The sequence below is a fragment of the Triturus cristatus genome, chromosome 7 (genome assembly GCF_964204655.1).
Source record: "Triturus cristatus chromosome 7, aTriCri1.1, whole genome shotgun sequence".
Classification (NCBI taxonomy): domain Eukaryota; kingdom Metazoa; phylum Chordata; class Amphibia; order Caudata; family Salamandridae; genus Triturus; species Triturus cristatus.
The window spans coordinates 1,177,979,927-1,177,997,740 of NC_140590.1; the positions used below are offsets into that span (position 1 = coordinate 1,177,979,927).

The following is a 17,814-nucleotide window of genomic DNA, read 5'->3' on the forward strand; positions in this document are numbered from 1 at the left end:
CACTGCGACGGACAACTCAATCGTGAGTGATACCGAATCAGATGTATCCAGAGGCAGTACATCAGGAAAAGAACGAAACCCACGACAGATCCATTTTTTAGACGAGTTTCGGGTCCTACAGACGGACCGACAAACTGTGAGAGACAATCCACCACCACAAGCGAGGGGACGGGGAAGAGGCAGAGGTCAAGGAAACGTCACAATAGAAAAAAGAGACTCAGACAACACTGGCAATACAGGCAGGGGAAGGGGCGCAATGGGAAATCACAAAACTCGCTCCAACAAGAACTACTGATGGATACCGACACGGTAAATAGAACTGATGTCAACCTATCTAAAAGACTCATGATCGAATTGGAAAAAAGAACCCTTTGTCTTGGACTCTCATACTGTCCTTCATCCACTTTCAATTATACTGACACAAGAATTGATTTATTTAAGTTTGTGAGAAAACTCAAGTTAAGAAAATGGCATAAACTCAAAAGACTGGGCCATAATCAGAGTAGCAGGCACAGTCCTAGCAAGAGTAACAGTGATCTCACAGTGGGTGATATTGATACGCTTATAACCATGGTGGAACTAGATCTGGAGAGTGTGTCTAGGGAAGAATTGAGTAATACCACACAGACTTTAGAGAGTATGGATTTAGAACTGGGGACTTCGGTTAGAACTGACTTTAGGGTTAAGTCTACATTCATACCCCTACTCCCTCACGACAACATAGACACGTTTCATGAGTGTGCTACTAAGGCACTTATGAATCTTAGACATAAGAACCAGAGGCAACCTGACAATCTCTCTCTCATACAAAGACAGGCCTTGAAATCTCTCAATGAAGACACCAACATTGTTATCCCCCCTGCTGATAAGGGGGGTAATGTTGTCATATTAGACAAAGATGCCTACATTAGAGAGGCTTTACGCCAACTTGACTATATCAGTTTTTACATACCTGTTACTTATGACACGTACAATTTGAGCATCACGGTTATCTGGGACAAATTGGTCATTTGGAGGGAGAAGGGCCTTCTGGAATGGGAAGAATTTCATTATCTAAAAAAAAAATCATCCCAAACTGCCGATACTATACCTATTACCCAAGTTACATAAAGACAGCACCAGACCACCGGGACGCCCTATTGTATTCTCAATTGGGAGTGTCAGTGAACATATCTCCAAATATGTCGATCACTTCTTAAGGGATTTTGTGGTCAAATTGCCGAGTTACCTGAGGGACACCAAAGATTTCCTATGCAAGATTGAGAACTTAGTTTGGAACCCTGAATATCTTTTTATTGTTTTGGATGTACATTCTTTGTACACAATAATAGACCATCAGCAGGGTTTAGACGCATGTGAACACTTTTTGAAACAACGGTCCCTGAGATATCGAGAGCATAGCAGGATGATTATTGAGATGATCGAATATTGTCTAAAAAACAACATCTTTGCTTTTAATGCCGCCCTCTATAGGCAGATTAACGGTACTGCCATGGGTTCTTGCTTTGCTCCCAGTTTTGCGAATTTATTCATGGGCTACTGGGAGCAAGAGATCTTCGAAAGCACCACCTTGACAGAGGACCTCCAGAAAGTCATCATGTGGCTACGCTACATTGATGACTTGTTCATCATTTGGAATGGTACCAGGGGTGATGCTGAGAAGTTCATTGACAAACTTAATACCAACAGATATAACATCTTACTTACGGGCAGCATCATTGGTGAGAAAACTGACTACCTTGATGTGTGTCTGGAAATTAAACATGGCAAGGTATGTACGTCTCTTTTCCGCAAGGCAACAGCGGGGAACAGTGTCCTTCATGCCCTCAGCAGCCACCTAGAGGCACTCAAATGGAGTATACCCTATGGCGAAGTGCTGAGGGCTAAAAGGAACTGTAACAACGCTGAAGCCTATGCTACGGAAAGGGATACCATCGTTGAGAGATTTCGTTCCAGGGGTTATCCTATTGGGTCCTCAACAAAGTTAAAAGTCATGCAGAAGGGGTAGACCGGAGTCACACACTTAGTGAGAAAACGCAGGACACACAAGAAGATGAAAGTGACATCACACGTATGATTCTGACTTATAATTCCGAATCTCAAAAGGTTAGACGCATATTTTCCAAACACTGGGACATTTTGAAAACTGATGGCGTTTTGGGGATGAGTGTAGCAGACAGACCCACCATAACTTACAGACGGAATAGGAATATTTGTGATTTGGTGGTGAGGAATGACATTGCACATTACCCCACCTTTACTGACCATGGCCTCATTGGATTTTATCCGTGCGGCCATTGCAAGGCATGTAGATACAGCAAGTATAAAGGAGTTTTGGAATATAGTGGAATATCTAGGAAGATCACCCAGTTCCTGACTTGTGGTACTAGCTTTGTCATCTATGCTATTGAATGGACTTGCAAGTTATGGTATATTGGGAGCACTACCTGCACAGCTAAGAAAAGGGTCATGGAACATCTCAGGGCCATCATAAACAATGACCCAAAATACCCGGTTACATGACATTTCTTTGAAAAACACTACTCTAATGTTTCTGATCTGAGTTTCTTGATTTTGGAACATATTCCGAAATACCCGAGGGGTGGTGACAGAGTACTTACTCTCAGACAACGGGAATCTCGTTATATCATAGATTTCCAAACAAAGAGGCTAGGAGTATTGAATTTGGATGAAGAATTATCCATTCACCTCAAGGAAGGGTCGTAAACTTTTTTGACTTCTTCGGCTTACATTGTTTTGCTGTTATAGATATCATTGTAGGATCTCCTGTGTCTTTCAAGTTTTTTACATGTAATCTATATAGATTTTCTTTATTACTGCTTTTTAACTCACCATGAAGTGATGTAGACATGATCAGAAGTATTGTGTGCAACTTAGAAATATGAGAAAATTATAATCTGATGCCATGTATGGTTTTTAACTACTTGTGTTTTTCTGTTTATGTTTTTCTTACAGGAGAAAAGGAAGGAGCCCTATCACTCGTATTCACTTTCACGGGCAACCTACCCTTTTCCTCCGATTGATTTTCACATTCATCAAGTCATTTTTGTAATAGTCAGTTTCACCAACAGGTCTCTGGTAGGTGTATTTTTCACTCCATGCTCCAACTTGGACTCTGCTACGCACACGACTTGACAGTTGTCCATCATCTATTTTCTTAGTGCCCCATATTTATCCTATTTTCATCTGGGTTTACTTACAGACTGTATTTAACTGCACATTTGCGCCAAATTTGATTGGGTACAATTTCAGTGTTTAAGGCAGTGTTTTGCTTTGATTGTATTCCGGTGTCCCATTACATTGCTATCTGAGTTTAATCGGTACTTCTAAGCGCATTTGCGCGTACTATGTTTGGGTGCATTGATTCTGGGGTACTCGTGCAAGCTTTTGCAATTGAATGTATAGGATATTTATGTACTTTTGCTTTACTGAATAGCCTTGAATATACAGTTCTATGTGAATTTTCCATATTCTGTATTTTGACTCGCAAATTGTTGTGCTATCGTAATTTTGGTATTAAGCTGTGACTCAGAGGTTATTAGTTATTGGCTTCACTGTGATACTGTTTATTTGTGCCATGAAAACCTCAGATTTAGCTGTGTATTTCATGTGATTTCGTTTGGGGACGTAATGTGCCATATATTGCAGCCAGTAAAACTTGTTATGATCGTGACCTTTCTAAGATGGCTGCCAAAGTTGGGAGGACGGAATGCATTTACAGTCCTATGTTCATGTTTAAACGCTGCAGTAGTTGGTTGTGAGAAAAACTTTATCAGTACCTGTTTCTGCTGTGTTTTTCACACGTGATCAAGGTTTCGGCTGAAACGCGTTGTGTGGATTAAAACTTGGGAACATCTAAACTGTGCTCTGTCTTTTCTTCCCGAGAGCGTAAATATATATATATATATATATATATATATATATATATATATATATATATATATATATATAGCAAAAACAAGGAGTTCATGGTACTCCCAAGGTCCGGTGCACTCACGGGGTATGTGTCGGCTATAAAACATGTGTCGGCTATAAAACATCCGCAGACGCGTTTCTGGCTCTTGCCGTCATCAGTGCGGAAAAGCCGTCAATAAAAACATCCCCTCGCCTGCCGCTGTTAGAACGAAAACTCTGTGAGTGTCCCACATATGGTGAAGTACTCTAGCTTTGTATAAGCCACAACCTGAATAGGTCAACAGAGTCCGTAAGCGGCGGTTCAGCAGCCCAAATTGAATCCAAAACACAGTATTCCACCTGGGGCCAGCCGAACTCGCAGCGGGTGCAACCGGGAAGTGGTGGTGGAAACCACTTATTACACAGCAAAAACAAGGAGTTCATGGTACTCCCAAGGTCCGGTGCACTCACGGGGTATGTGTCGGCTATAAAACATCCGCAGACGCGTTTCTGGCTCTTGCCGTCATCAGTGCGGAAAAGCCGTCAATAAAAACATCCCCTCGCCTGCCGCTGTTAGAACGAAAACTCTGTGAGTGTCCCACATATGGTGAAGTACTCTAGCTTTGTATAAGCCACAACCTGAATAGGTCAACAGAGTCCGTAAGCGGCGGTTCAGCAGCCCAAATTGAATCCAAAACACAGTATTCCACCTGGGGCCAGCCAGTGTTGGCAATGAGGGTGTTAGCACCTTTCTGATGGATGCTTCTAATCACAGATTCCTCACCTTGTGAATACACTCAGGCGTTAGACTGGATCTGAAGATTTTTCTCAGGATTGCTTCCACGCAACAGTAGGTGTTGTTGTCCAACTCCATGTTGGCTTTGTCTCACCCCGGAAGTTAAATCGGAGCTACATGTAAGCCCTGTGTGCTGACACCTATTCACTTCTTACTGTGCCTTTAGACGTGAACCTGGAACTTGCCCCCAAAGTTTTACCTCGTCTTCTGACAATGTGTTCCCTCCAAAATTCTTTCTCCAGTGTGTAAGGGACATGTCCTCACCAACAATTACAGGGTTTATGCCTTGTATGGGCTGTTGCAATCAGATGTCTGTGATAGACCACTTTGAGGTATCTCTCTGCTGTCTAGGGTCGTTTCACAACTCCAAGGCCTGTGTTGACTGCACCGGGATGAATCCCAGAGCATTCCATGACTGCAAAACTAAACACTATGCCACTAAGCACTGAAGAAAGGCACGTAAGACCCGCTTCCAGTCGAAATTGAGGGAACAGACCCACTCCCACTCTAGATACAGTCCCCTAAAAAGATCCTCCTTGCATTCAACGTCTTCAAGTAAGTCAGAGTCCAAGAATATAAAGCGTGATTCTTCTCTGTCCTGCTACTCTCACTCTGAGAAGTTGCTTGGACATCCCTTACCAAGGCACTTATTCCATAACTGGTTCTGATGCAATCCGAATGTCCAGGTCCGTTGACATCAAAGAAAATAGCAGTTTCAAGGATGCCGTGCTGTGGATCTTTGGCACCCTTCCGGCATCCTCCCTCCGATGCGTCTTTGGTCGTCACAGATCTGAGGATGTCTCCAGTCAGGTTAATATTGGCCAATCAGCCCTTGAGGCTCTTCTTGCTTCTTAACCATGCTGCAGGGTCCATTTCAACTCTGGGACAGATGCCCATTCTGACTCTGATCCTGGGGCCACAACCTACTCCAGCTCCTGCCAAGTCGATGCCAGCTCTGATGATGACGATGTCGGAGGAGGACCAGACTGTTATGTTCAACTCCGAGACAAATCCGTCATGACCTCGGCCGAAGTGGCATCTTATACATGTTCCAACACAGCTGATACCACCTCATTCAAACTCAGACAGAACATTTCCACTGCCTAGGAGTCTCCCTCAAGATAACAATCTGCTAAGCAACTCAGTAACCCTAAGAACCAGGATAGTCATATTAGAACAAATTACTATGGTTCACTTGGGTTAGCTTTAACCCATGAGAGTCAAGCTATATAGTTACATTACATATATGTGTGTGTGTGTGTGTGTGTGTATATATATATATATATATATATATATATATATATATATATATATACACACACACTCACACAACACATAGATATAAAAAAACTAATGTTTCATAAAGCCTAACACAGAAAAGATACACTCAATGACAATCCCAAAGAAAATTCAAAAAGCTTGCTGTTCTTATCAGTTTGTCCCAGCCAATTAAATATTGGACACAAGGCTTTACATACACAAAATCATAAGCAAATCTGACATAAAAGATATATATGGCACATTACGTCCCCAAAAGAAAACACATGAAATACACAGCTAAATCTGAGGTTTTCATGGCACAAATAAACAGTGAGTATGACAGTGAAGCCAATAACTAATAACCTCTGAGTCACAGCTTATTACCAAAATTACGATAATTTAGCTGTGAATTTCATGTGTTTTCTTTTGGGGACGTAATGTGCCATATATTGCAGCCAGTAAAACTTTTTATGATCGTGACCTTTCTAAGATGGCTGCCAAAGTTGGGAGGACAGAATGCATTTACAGTCCTATGTTTATGTTTAAACGCTGCAGTAGTTGGTTGTGAGAAAAACTTTATCAGTACCTGTTTCTGCTGTGTTTTTCACACGTGATCAAGGCTTCAGCTGAAACGCGTTGTGTGGTTTAAAACTTGGGAACATCTACACTGTGCTCTGCCTATTCTTCCCGAGAGCGTACTTTATTGACATTTGGTTCTGGATACTATTAACCGGCACGCTCCGCCGGTATGTACGCCACCCTCCTCGGGTCCCAGCATCCCAGAAGGAGTAATTTGTGACTTTCGGTTTTCATTGAGGGTTGCATTGGACCGGCTGAACGTCAAGGGAAGAGACGCCAATTGAACTGAATCTAAAGGGATATACTTACACGGAGGTAAGCCTATACAACTCTTGTCCGTCCCTTGTGGGGAGTGCCACGATAACGTATCCGTGGATGCGTGCCGTTGACATTTCCCTGGGGCAGCGGAGGGAGTGCTAGGAACTGCCAAGTGTTTGTATTTTACTCGCTTCACCTGTTAATGCTTTGGCGGCTGTGGCATACTTAAGTACGGATCTTTTCCGACTTCATAGTCAGCAGCCTGCGTCTCTGATCTTTCGTGGTTTCCCGCATGCTTCAAGTACAGCATATAACCAGATTGTGGTATCTATACCTATTTGCAAGGGGCAATGTCGCTATTCGCACTCGGCTGAGCGTGGATTGTTTGGGCGCCGGGAGTGATCTTGGTTACTTGAGTCTGAACTGAGAAGAGTCCTTTACGGAAACTGTGAGTCATTTGGCAGAGGGAACTTTTCATTCATGGAAAGGCGAAGATAGGCATTAAGCACAGGAATACTTAGTCCAAGCTTCAGCACAAGATGGATGAGGAAGCAGAGAGAAGAGCAGCTGCTCTGACACTATTTAGTAGAAAACCAGGAGGTACCAATAGATCCAATGTAGCTAAAATGGACCCCAAAACTCAATCTTTGGAGGAAACAATAAAGAAATTGGAGAAATTAAAACGTACAGAAATATCGAAATGATGGGAGGCTATCTCACTAAAAAATTATGTTGACCAGGCAATGGCACCTAGGGGTCTTAGAATTTTCATTACCCCCACGTATGATGTACCTAACCCTAAGATGTTAGAGCAATGGTGCGAGCACTCGGCACTGAGTTCTAGGAAAATGATGTAAATGCTGATCAAGTATGCTTGGCAAGATAGAGAAGAGATTTTAAAATGTATCAAAGAAATCATGACAGAGTTATCTCAAACAATGGATGGTGAAACAGTGAATAAACTCCTTGATCCGATGAAAGAGCGTCTCATTAAATATGAAGATGAAATTAAGGCAAGGAAGCACAGAAAAATGATTCATGACTATGCTGATTACGAGTGTGGCAGAATACTGACTTTCTGTAAAAAATATGATCACTTATATAAGGTCCAAAATACAACACCTATTGTGGACAATACTGCCAACACTGCGACGGACAACTCAATCGTGAGTGATACCGAATCAGATGTATCCAGAGGCAGTACATCAGGAAAAGAACGAAACCCACGACAGATCCATTTTTTAGACGAGTTTCGGGTCCTACAGACGGACCGACAAACTGTGAGAGACAATCCACCACCACAAGCGAGGGGAATGGGAAGAGGCAGAGGTCAAGGAAACGTCGCAATAGAAAAAAGAGACTCAGACAACACTGGCAATACAGGCAGCGGAAGGGGCGCAATGGGAAATCACAAAACTCGCTCCAACAAGAACTACTGATGGATACCGACACGGTAAATAGAACTGATGTCAACCTATCTAAAAGACTCATGATCGAATTGGAAAAAAGAACCCTTTGTCTTGGACTCTCATACTGTCCTTCATCCACTTTCAATTATACTGACACAAGAATTGATTTATTTAAGTTTGTGAGAAAACTCAAGTTAAGAAAATGGCATAAACTCAAAAGACTGGGCCATAATCAGAGTAGCAGGCACAGTCCTAGCAAGAGTAACAGTGATCTCACAGTGGGTGATATTGATACGCTTATAACCATGGTGGAACTAGATCTGGAGAGTGTGTCTAGGGAAGAATTGAGTAATACCACACAGACTTTAGAGAGTATGGATTTAGAACTGGGGACTTCGGTTAGAACTGACTTTAGGGTTAAGTCTACATTCATACCCCTACTCCCTCACGACAACATAGACACGTTTCATGAGTGTGCTACTAAGGCACTTATGAATCTTAGACATAAGAACCAGAGGCAACCTGACAATCTCTCTCTCATACAAAGACAGGCCTTGAAATCTCTCAATGAAGACACCAACATTGTTATCCCCCCTGCTGATAAGGGGGGTAATGTTGTCATATTAGACAAAGATGTCTACATTAGAGAGGCTTTACGCCAACTTGACTATATCAGTTTTTACATACCTGTTACTTATGACACGTACAATTTGAGCATCACGGTTATCTGGGACAAATTGGTCATTTGGAGGGAGAAGGGCCTTCTGGAATGGGAAGAATTTCATTATCTAAAAAAAAAATCATCCCAAACTGCCGATACTATACCTATTACCCAAGTTACATAAAGACAGCACCAGACCACCGGGACGCCCTATTGTATTCTCAATTGGGAGTGTCAGTGAACATATCTCCAAATATGTCGATCACTTCTTAAGGGATTTTGTGGTCAAATTGCCGAGTTACCTGAGGGACACCAAAGATTTCCTATGCAAGATTGAGAACTTAGTTTGGAACCCTGAATATCTTTTTATTGTTTTGGATGTACATTCTTTGTACACAATAATAGACCATCAGCAGGGTTTAGACGCATGTGAACACTTTTTGAAACAACGGTCCCTGAGATATCGAGAGCATAGCAGGATGATTATTGAGATGATCGAATATTGTCTAAAAAACAACATCTTTGCTTTTAATGCCGCCCTCTATAGGCAGATTAACGGTACTGCCATGGGTTCTTGCTTTGCTCCCAGTTTTGCGAATTTATTCATGGGCTACTGGGAGCAAGAGATCTTCGAAAGCACCACCTTGACAGAGGACCTCCAGAAAGTCATCATGTGGCTACGCTACATTGATGACTTGTTCATCATTTGGAATGGTACCAGGGGTGATGCTGAGAAGTTCATTGACAAACTTAATACCAACAGATATAACATCTTACTTACGGGCAGCATCATTGGTGAGAAAACTGACTACCTTGATGTGTGTCTGGAAATTAAACATGGCAAGGTATGTACGTCTCTTTTCCGCAAGGCAACAGCGGGGAACAGTGTCCTTCATGCCCTCAGCAGCCACCTAGAGGCACTCAAATGGAGTATACCCTATGGCGAAGTGCTGAGGGCTAAAAGGAACTGTAACAACGCTGAAGCCTATGCTACGGAAAGGGATACCATCGTTGAGAGATTTCGTTCCAGGGGTTATCCTATTGGGTCCTCAACAAAGTTAAAAGTCATGCAGAAGGGGTAGACCGGAGTCACACACTTAGTGAGAAAACGCAGGACACACAAGAAGATGAAAGTGACATCACACGTATGATTCTGACTTATAATTCCGAATCTCAAAAGGTTAGACGCATATTTTCCAAACACTGGGACATTTTGAAAACTGATGGCGTTTTGGGGATGAGTGTAGCAGACAGACCCACCATAACTTACAGACGGAATAGGAATATTTGTGATTTGGTGGTGAGGAATGACATTGCACATTACCCCACCTTTACTGACCATGGCCTCATTGGATTTTATCCGTGCGGCCATTGCAAGGCATGTAGATACGGCAAGTATAAAGGAGTTTTGGAATATAGTGGAATATCTAGGAAGATCACCCAGTTCCTGACTTGTGGTACTAGCTTTGTCATCTATGCTATTGAATGGACTTGCAAGTTATGGTATATTGGGAGCACTACCTGCACAGCTAAGAAAAGGGTCATGGAACATCTCAGGGCCATCATAAACAATGACCCAAAATACCCGGTTACATGACATTTCTTTGAAAAACACTACTCTAATGTTTCTGATCTGAGTTTCTTGATTTTGGAACATATTCCGAAATACCCGAGGGGTGGTGACAGAGTACTTACTCTCAGACAACGGGAATCTCGTTATATCATAGATTTCCAAACAAAGAGGCTAGGAGTATTGAATTTGGATGAAGAATTATCCATTCACCTCAAGGAAGGGTCGTAAACTTTTTTGACTTCTTCGGCTTACATTGTTTTGCTGTTATAGATATCATTGTAGGATCTCCTGTGTCTTTCAAGTTTTTTACATGTAATCTATATAGATTTTCTTTATTACTGCTTTTTAACTCACCATGAAGTGATGTAGACATGATCAGAAGTATTGTGTGCAACTTAGAAATATGAGAAAATTATAATCTGATGCCATGTATGGTTTTTAACTACTTGTGTTTTTCTGTTTATGTTTTTCTTACAGGAGAAAAGGAAGGAGCCCTATCACTCGTATTCACCTTCACGGGCAACCTACCCTTTTCCTCCGATTGATTTTCACATTCATCAAGTCATTTTTGTAATAGTCAGTTTCACCAACAGGTCTCTGGTAGGTGTATTTTTCACTCCATGCTCCAACTTGGACTCTGCTACGCACACGACTTGACAGTTGTCCATCATCTATTTTCTTAGTGCCCCATATTTATCCTATTTTCATCTGGGTTTACTTACAGACTGTATTTAACTGCACATTTGCGCCAAATTTGATTGGGTACAATTTCAGTGTTTAAGGCAGTGTTTTGCTTTGATTGTATTCCGGTGTCCCATTACATTGCTATCTGAGTTTAATCGGTACTTCTAAGCGCATTTGCGCGTACTATGTTTGGGTGCATTGATTCTGGGGTACTCGTGCAAGCTTTTGCAATTGAATGTATAGGGTATTTATGTACTTTTGCTTTACTGAATAGCCTTGAATATACAGTTCTATGTGAATTTTCCATATTCTGTATTTTGACTCGCAAATTGTTGTGCTATCGTAATTTTGGTATTAAGCTGTGACTCAGAGGTTATTAGTTATTGGCTTCACTGTCATACTGTTTATTTGTGCCATGAAAACCTCAGATTTAGCTGTGTATTTCATGTGATTTCGTTTGGGGACGTAATGTGCCATATATTGCAGCCAGTAAAACTTGTTATGATCGTGACCTTTCTAAGATGGCTGCCAAAGTTGGGAGGACGGAATGCATTTACAGTCCTATGTTTATGTTTAAACGCTGCAGTAGTTGGTTGTGAGAAAAACTTTATCAGTACCTGTTTCTGCTGTGTTTTTCACACGTGATCAAGGTTTCGGCTGAAACGCGTTGTGTGGATTAAAACTTGGGAACATCTAAACTGTGCTCTGTCTTTTCTTCCCGAGAGCGTACTTTATTGACATTTGGTTCTGGAGATATAAATATATATATATATACATATATATATATATATATATATATATATATATATATATATATATATATATATAGCAAAAACAAGGAGTTCATGGTACTCCCAAGGTCTGGTGCACTCACGGGGTATGTGTCGGCTATAAAACATCCGCAGACGCGTTTCTGGCTCTTGCCGTCATCAGTGCGGAAAAGCCGTCAATAAAAACATCCCCTCGCCTGCCGCTGTTAGAACGAAAACTCTGTGAGTGTCCCACATATGGTGAAGTACTCTAGCTTTGTATAAGCCACAACCTGAATAGGTCAACAGAGTCCGTAAGCGGCGGTTCAGCAGCCCAAATTGAATCCAAAACACAGTATTCCACCTGGGGCCAGCCGAACTCGCAGCGGGTGCAACCGGGAAGTGGTGGTGGAAACCACTTATTACACAGCAAAAACAAGGAGTTCATGGTACTCCCAAGGTCCGGTGCACTCACGGGGTATGTGTCGGCTATAAAACATCCGCAGACGCGTTTCTGGCTCTTGCCGTCATCAGTGCGGAAAAGCCGTCAATAAAAACATCCCCTCGCCTGCCGCTGTTAGAACGAAAACTCTGTGAGTGTCCCACATATGGTGAAGTACTCTAGCTTTGTATAAGCCACAACCTGAATAGGTCAACAGAGTCCGTAAGCGGCGGTTCAGCAGCCCAAATTGAATCCAAAACACAGTATTCCACCTGGGGCCAGCCGAACTCGCAGCGGGTGCAACCGGGAAGTGGTGGTGGAAACCACTTATTACACAGCAAAAACAAGGAGTTCATGGTACTCCCAAGGTCCGGTGCACTCACGGGGTATGTGTCGGCTATAAAACATCCGCAGACGCGTTTCTGGCTCTTGCCGTCATCAGTGCGGAAAAGCCGTCAATAAAAACATCCCCTCGCCTGCCGCTGTTAGAACGAAAACTCTGTGAGTGTCCCACATATGGTGAAGTACTCTAGCTTTGTATAAGCCACAACCTGAATAGGTCAACAGAGTCCGTAAGCGGCGGTTCAGCAGCCCAAATTGAATCCAAAACACAGTATTCCACCTGGGGCCAGCCGAACTCGCAGCGGGTGCAACCGGGAAGTGGTGGTGGAAACCACTTATTACACAGCAAAAACAAGGAGTTCATGGTACTCCCAAGGTCCGGTGCACTCACGGGGTATGTGTCGGCTATAAAACATCCGCAGACGCGTTTCTGGCTCTTGCCGTCATCAGTGCGGAAAAGCCGTCAATAAAAACATCCCCTCGCCTGCCGCTGTTAGAACGAAAACTCTGTGAGTGTCCCACATATGGTGAAGTACTCTAGCTTTGTATAAGCCACAACCTGAATAGGTCAACAGAGTCCGTAAGCGGCGGTTCAGCAGCCCAAATTGAATCCAAAACACAGTATTCCACCTGGGGCCAGCTTTTCCGCACTGATGACGGCAAGAGCCAGAAACGCGTCTGCGGATGTTTTATAGCCGACACATACCCCGTGAGTGCACCGGACCTTGGGAGTACCATGAACTCCTTGTTTTTGCTGTGTAATAAGTGGTTTCCACCACCACTTCCCGGTTGCACCCGCTGCGAGTTCGGCTGGCCCCAGGTGGAATACTGTGTTTTGGATTCAATTTGGGCTGCTGAACCGCCGCTTACGGACTCTGTTGACCTATTCAGGTTGTGGCTTATACAAAGCTAGAGTACTTCACCATATGTGGGACACTCACAGAGTTTTCGTTCTAACAGCGGCAGGCGAGGGGATGTTTTTATTGACGGCTTTTCCGCACTGATGACGGCAAGAGCCAGAAACGCGTCTGCGGATGTTTTATAGCCGACACATACCCCGTGAGTGCACCGGACCTTGGGAGTACCATGAACTCCTTGTTTTTGCTGTGTAATAAGTGGTTTCCAACACCACTTCCCGCTTGCACCCGCTGCGAGTTCGGCTGGCCCCAAGTGGAATACTGTGTTTTGGATTCAATTTGGGCTGCTGAACCGCCGCTTACGGACTCTGTTGACCTATTCAGGTTGTGGCTTATACAAAGCTAGAGTACTTCACCATATGTGGGACACTCACAGAGTTTTCGTTCTAACAGCGGCAGGCGAGGGGATGTTTTTATTGACGCCTTTTCCGCACTGATGACGGCAAGAGCCAGAAACGCGTCTGCGGATGTTTTATAGCCGACACATACCCCGTGAGTGCACCGGACCTTGGGAGTACCATGAACTCCTTGTTTTTGCTGTGTAATAAGTGGTTTCCACCACCACTTCCCGGTTGCACCCGCTGCGAGTTCGGCTGGCCCCAGGTGGAATACTGTGTTTTGGATACATATATATATATATATATATATATATATATATATATTACCTACTGGCGGTCGCCAGTAGGTAGTTATAGTTAGGACCCTGTTTCCATAGGAAAACCGCAACATTCTATTTGGAATAACTTTGGCGCCGGTCGACGAATCCTCGCGAAATTTTCAAAATAGGTTGGGCGCTACGCTCCGCTCCTACCCTGAAAGTCTCGGGGGGATTCGTCAAGCGGGGGCTGAGAAAAAAGGGGGGTCCCAAAACGCGTTTTTCCCATGCATTTTTCCATAGGACCTTTAGACACAGCTACAGCCCGAACGGCTGAACAGAGTTACTTGAAATTTGGCAGAGAGGTAGTCCTCAGGTCAAGGAAGTGCCTTTTGTAGGTCTGGTGTAAATCTGTTCAGTAGTTCCTGAGAAAATAGCATTTAAATCAATATATATATCTGTGGCAGCTTACGGTGCGCTTACGGTAAGCTTACCGTTCGCGTACGGTGCCGTGCGCGAGCGCGAATCTGATTGGCTGTTAGATCTTAGTAAACATTCGAATCGGTCGAAACCAGGAAGCGGCGTCCGCCATTTTCTCTCTCGCACTCTGAGGGGGGGTTGAAAAACAAAGGCCAAAAACATGTAAAGGGGCTGTTTAGACAGCTCCTAAGCACCTAGCCATGATGAAGGAGTCCCCAAAGATCCCCCAAGGCCAAAAATGCAATTTTAATTCTTTGTAAAATTTCGCCGATTACGCTTACCGTACGCGTACGGTAAAAATTAAAAAAAAAAAAAACAATTATCCATACTCTCCCCACCCGGTGTGCAAATGGTGCCCAAAGGGCACCATTTGTGCATGACATATAAGTATACAGAAAAATAAAAAGATTACCTTTCACAACGAAGTGCATAATATGTCCTCCATGTGTGCACGGTGCGCGAAGCGCATCGTGCGTACATGGCCCATCTAGCGTAACGTGGGCACGCGGTGCGCATAGCGCACCGCGTGCCCACCGTGCGTGCACGGCACTAACTGCGTAAAGTGGGCGTGCGGTGCGCGAAGCGCACTGCGTGCTCACCGTGCGCGCACGGAACGAACTGCGTTAAGTGGGCGCGCACGCCACGAATGGCGTAAAGTAACTTAGCATTTAAAAAAACGTACAAATTCACTGAAAAAACCATAGGTTTCACACACGTTATAGTTAGGAATTAGCATTTAAAAAACCTTGCAAATTCAGTGAAAAAACCATAGGTTTCACACATGTTATAGTTAGCTGGACATTTTACTGATAAAAAACCATTGAAATTCCCCCGTTATAGTTAGTGCAGGCAACTATAACTCACGCGACCGCAATCCTCTGCTGATGACATATGTGTCTTTATGAAAAAAAAATATTTGTAATATATGTATAGCTAAAATTTAATGGAAGAAGACATGGGCAAATAAGTGTCTAAATACAGTATTAGCATCAGCAGAGGATTGCGGTCGCGTGAGTTATAGTTGCCTGCACTAACTATAACGGGGGAATTTCAATGGTTTTTTATCAGTAAAATGTCCAGCTAACTATAACATGTGTGAAACCTATGTTTTTTTCACTGAATTTGCAAGGTTTTTTAAATGCTAATTCCTAACTATAACGTGTGTGAAACCTATGGTTTTTTCAGTGAACCCCGACCCTGAAATGATGAGGGAGTGGGCCGAGACCAACTTAGAATCCTCTAGAAAATTAGTCACGATTTTGGTAAAATATGCCGAAAAAGATCGCATAAAGCTACAAGAAGAAATTGTTTTACTCAATGGAGAACTCAACACAATGGGACAAAATGAAGAATTAAGTAAATTAAAAGAGGAGATGACAAAAAGACTGAAAAAAGAGGAGGAAATCATCCGTGAAAGAAAGGCGTTCAAGTTTCACAGAGACCGCATGGATTACGAATGCGGCCGCATTTTTACATTTGCAAAGAAATTCGACTCCATCAAGGCATCTAAATATGGCACAACACAAGCGAACATAGGAACCAGTGCTAACAGAACAGCAACTTTCTCCAATTCGGATCTTAGCTCCGCCATAGAAAGTGAATCGGAACCTGAAGTTGGCGGGCGCATCACGAGACTAGCACACACCCAAATCTCTCTGGTTGATGAAGTGGATTTTTTATGCAGAGAACGCAGAGAAACACTGCGCCCCAGAAATCAAGTAAATGCTTACGTAAAACACCAACCATCAAACGCAGAGAGAGGCGAGCAGCAAAACGCAAACGCTCCCAGAAACAGGGGGATGACCCGCAGAAATTGGAGACGACAAAACCGGCAATAAGTCCAACAATAATCAATTTGGCGAACATCGATTTGACCAAAGCTGAAGAACAATTACTTTCGCTAGGACTATCTTATTGCCCTGAGAGTACTTTTGACTATGCCTCAACACGCATGGATATCTATCGCAGTATACGCAAACTAAAACTGAAAAAACACTTCATGTCACAGAAAACATCAGGGACAGAAGATAGTTTAAAACAAATGTCTGGGCCATCAAAATCACCATCTATTGATGCTACCAATGCGGATGTATCCATGCTTAATACAATGCAAGCTTTGCTTGATGAAAACATGACATCTACACAATATGAGATGGAACGACAAGTGCCTATCACCCAAATGATTGAAACGGGATTTAAACCTACTTCAACCTTTAATCCCATTATGCCTCGAGATGGAATCGAAATCTTCCATGAACATGTGGTCAGTCAAATAAAAAAACTCAATCACAGGACACAAAGAATTGCCAGAACCAAGAAGAATAAGACTGAGATTCAATATCACATATTGATGAAAAGATTAAAAAACAATTCTGATGTTGTCATTCGAAATTCAGACAAGGGTGGCAATCTAGTCCTATGGAAAAAATCCGAGTACAATGATGAAGCCATGAAACAACTACAAGACAAAATATGCTACCGCAAAAGTGATCAGTTAACCCTGAGGAACACTTACAACACTTACAGGATGAAGCTGATCACTTGGAAAAATGCAGGATTGCTCACACAGGATGAATACCTCTATCTCCGTAATGACCATCCAACAACCCCAATTATATACTTCATCCCCAAAATACATAAGGATCCCACGAATCCACCGGGGAGACCTATCATTTCGGCGAGGAACAGCCTGCTAGAACGAACATCCAAATATGTTGACTTTTTTCTCCAGAACTTTGTGCATCAGCTACCATCATTTATACGTGACACTGGTGACTTTTTATCCAAAATCAAAGACTTCAGTTGGAATGATGACTATTTATTAATTACTTTAGATGTCTCCTCACTTTATACGTCTATTAATCATCAAGATGGCATCAGGGCATTGTTACATTACCTCAACCAAAGACCCTCACATTATTCAAATCACAACAAAATGCTCAAAGACATGACTGAGTTCTGTCTCAACAACAATATTTTCATGTATAGAAATACTCTATACCAACAACTACGGGGCGTTGCGATGGGGGCCAGCTTCTCCCCTAGCTATGCATGTTTACACATGGGCTGGTGGGAGGAGTTGGTCCTCCATAAAGAATATGAACAAACCATAAACACACATGTAAAACTTTGGCTTAGATATATTGACGACCTC

The 17,814-nt window shown here is 42.8% G+C and overlaps 1 protein-coding gene across 1 annotated transcript; it reads left to right on the top strand.

Moving 5' to 3' along the window:
* Positions 1 to 184: 184 nt before the first annotated feature.
* On the top strand, positions 185 to 11,244 carry LOC146811384 (uncharacterized). The gene is made up of 3 exons (XM_085618495.1): positions 185 to 309; positions 2,977 to 3,099; positions 10,929 to 11,244. The coding sequence occupies exons 1-3, from the start codon at positions 295 to 297 to the stop codon at positions 11,106 to 11,108; spliced, it is 318 nt and encodes a 105-aa protein (XP_085474621.1). The 5' UTR covers positions 185 to 294; the 3' UTR covers positions 11,109 to 11,244.
* The last annotated feature ends 6,570 nt before the right edge of the window (positions 11,245 to 17,814 follow it).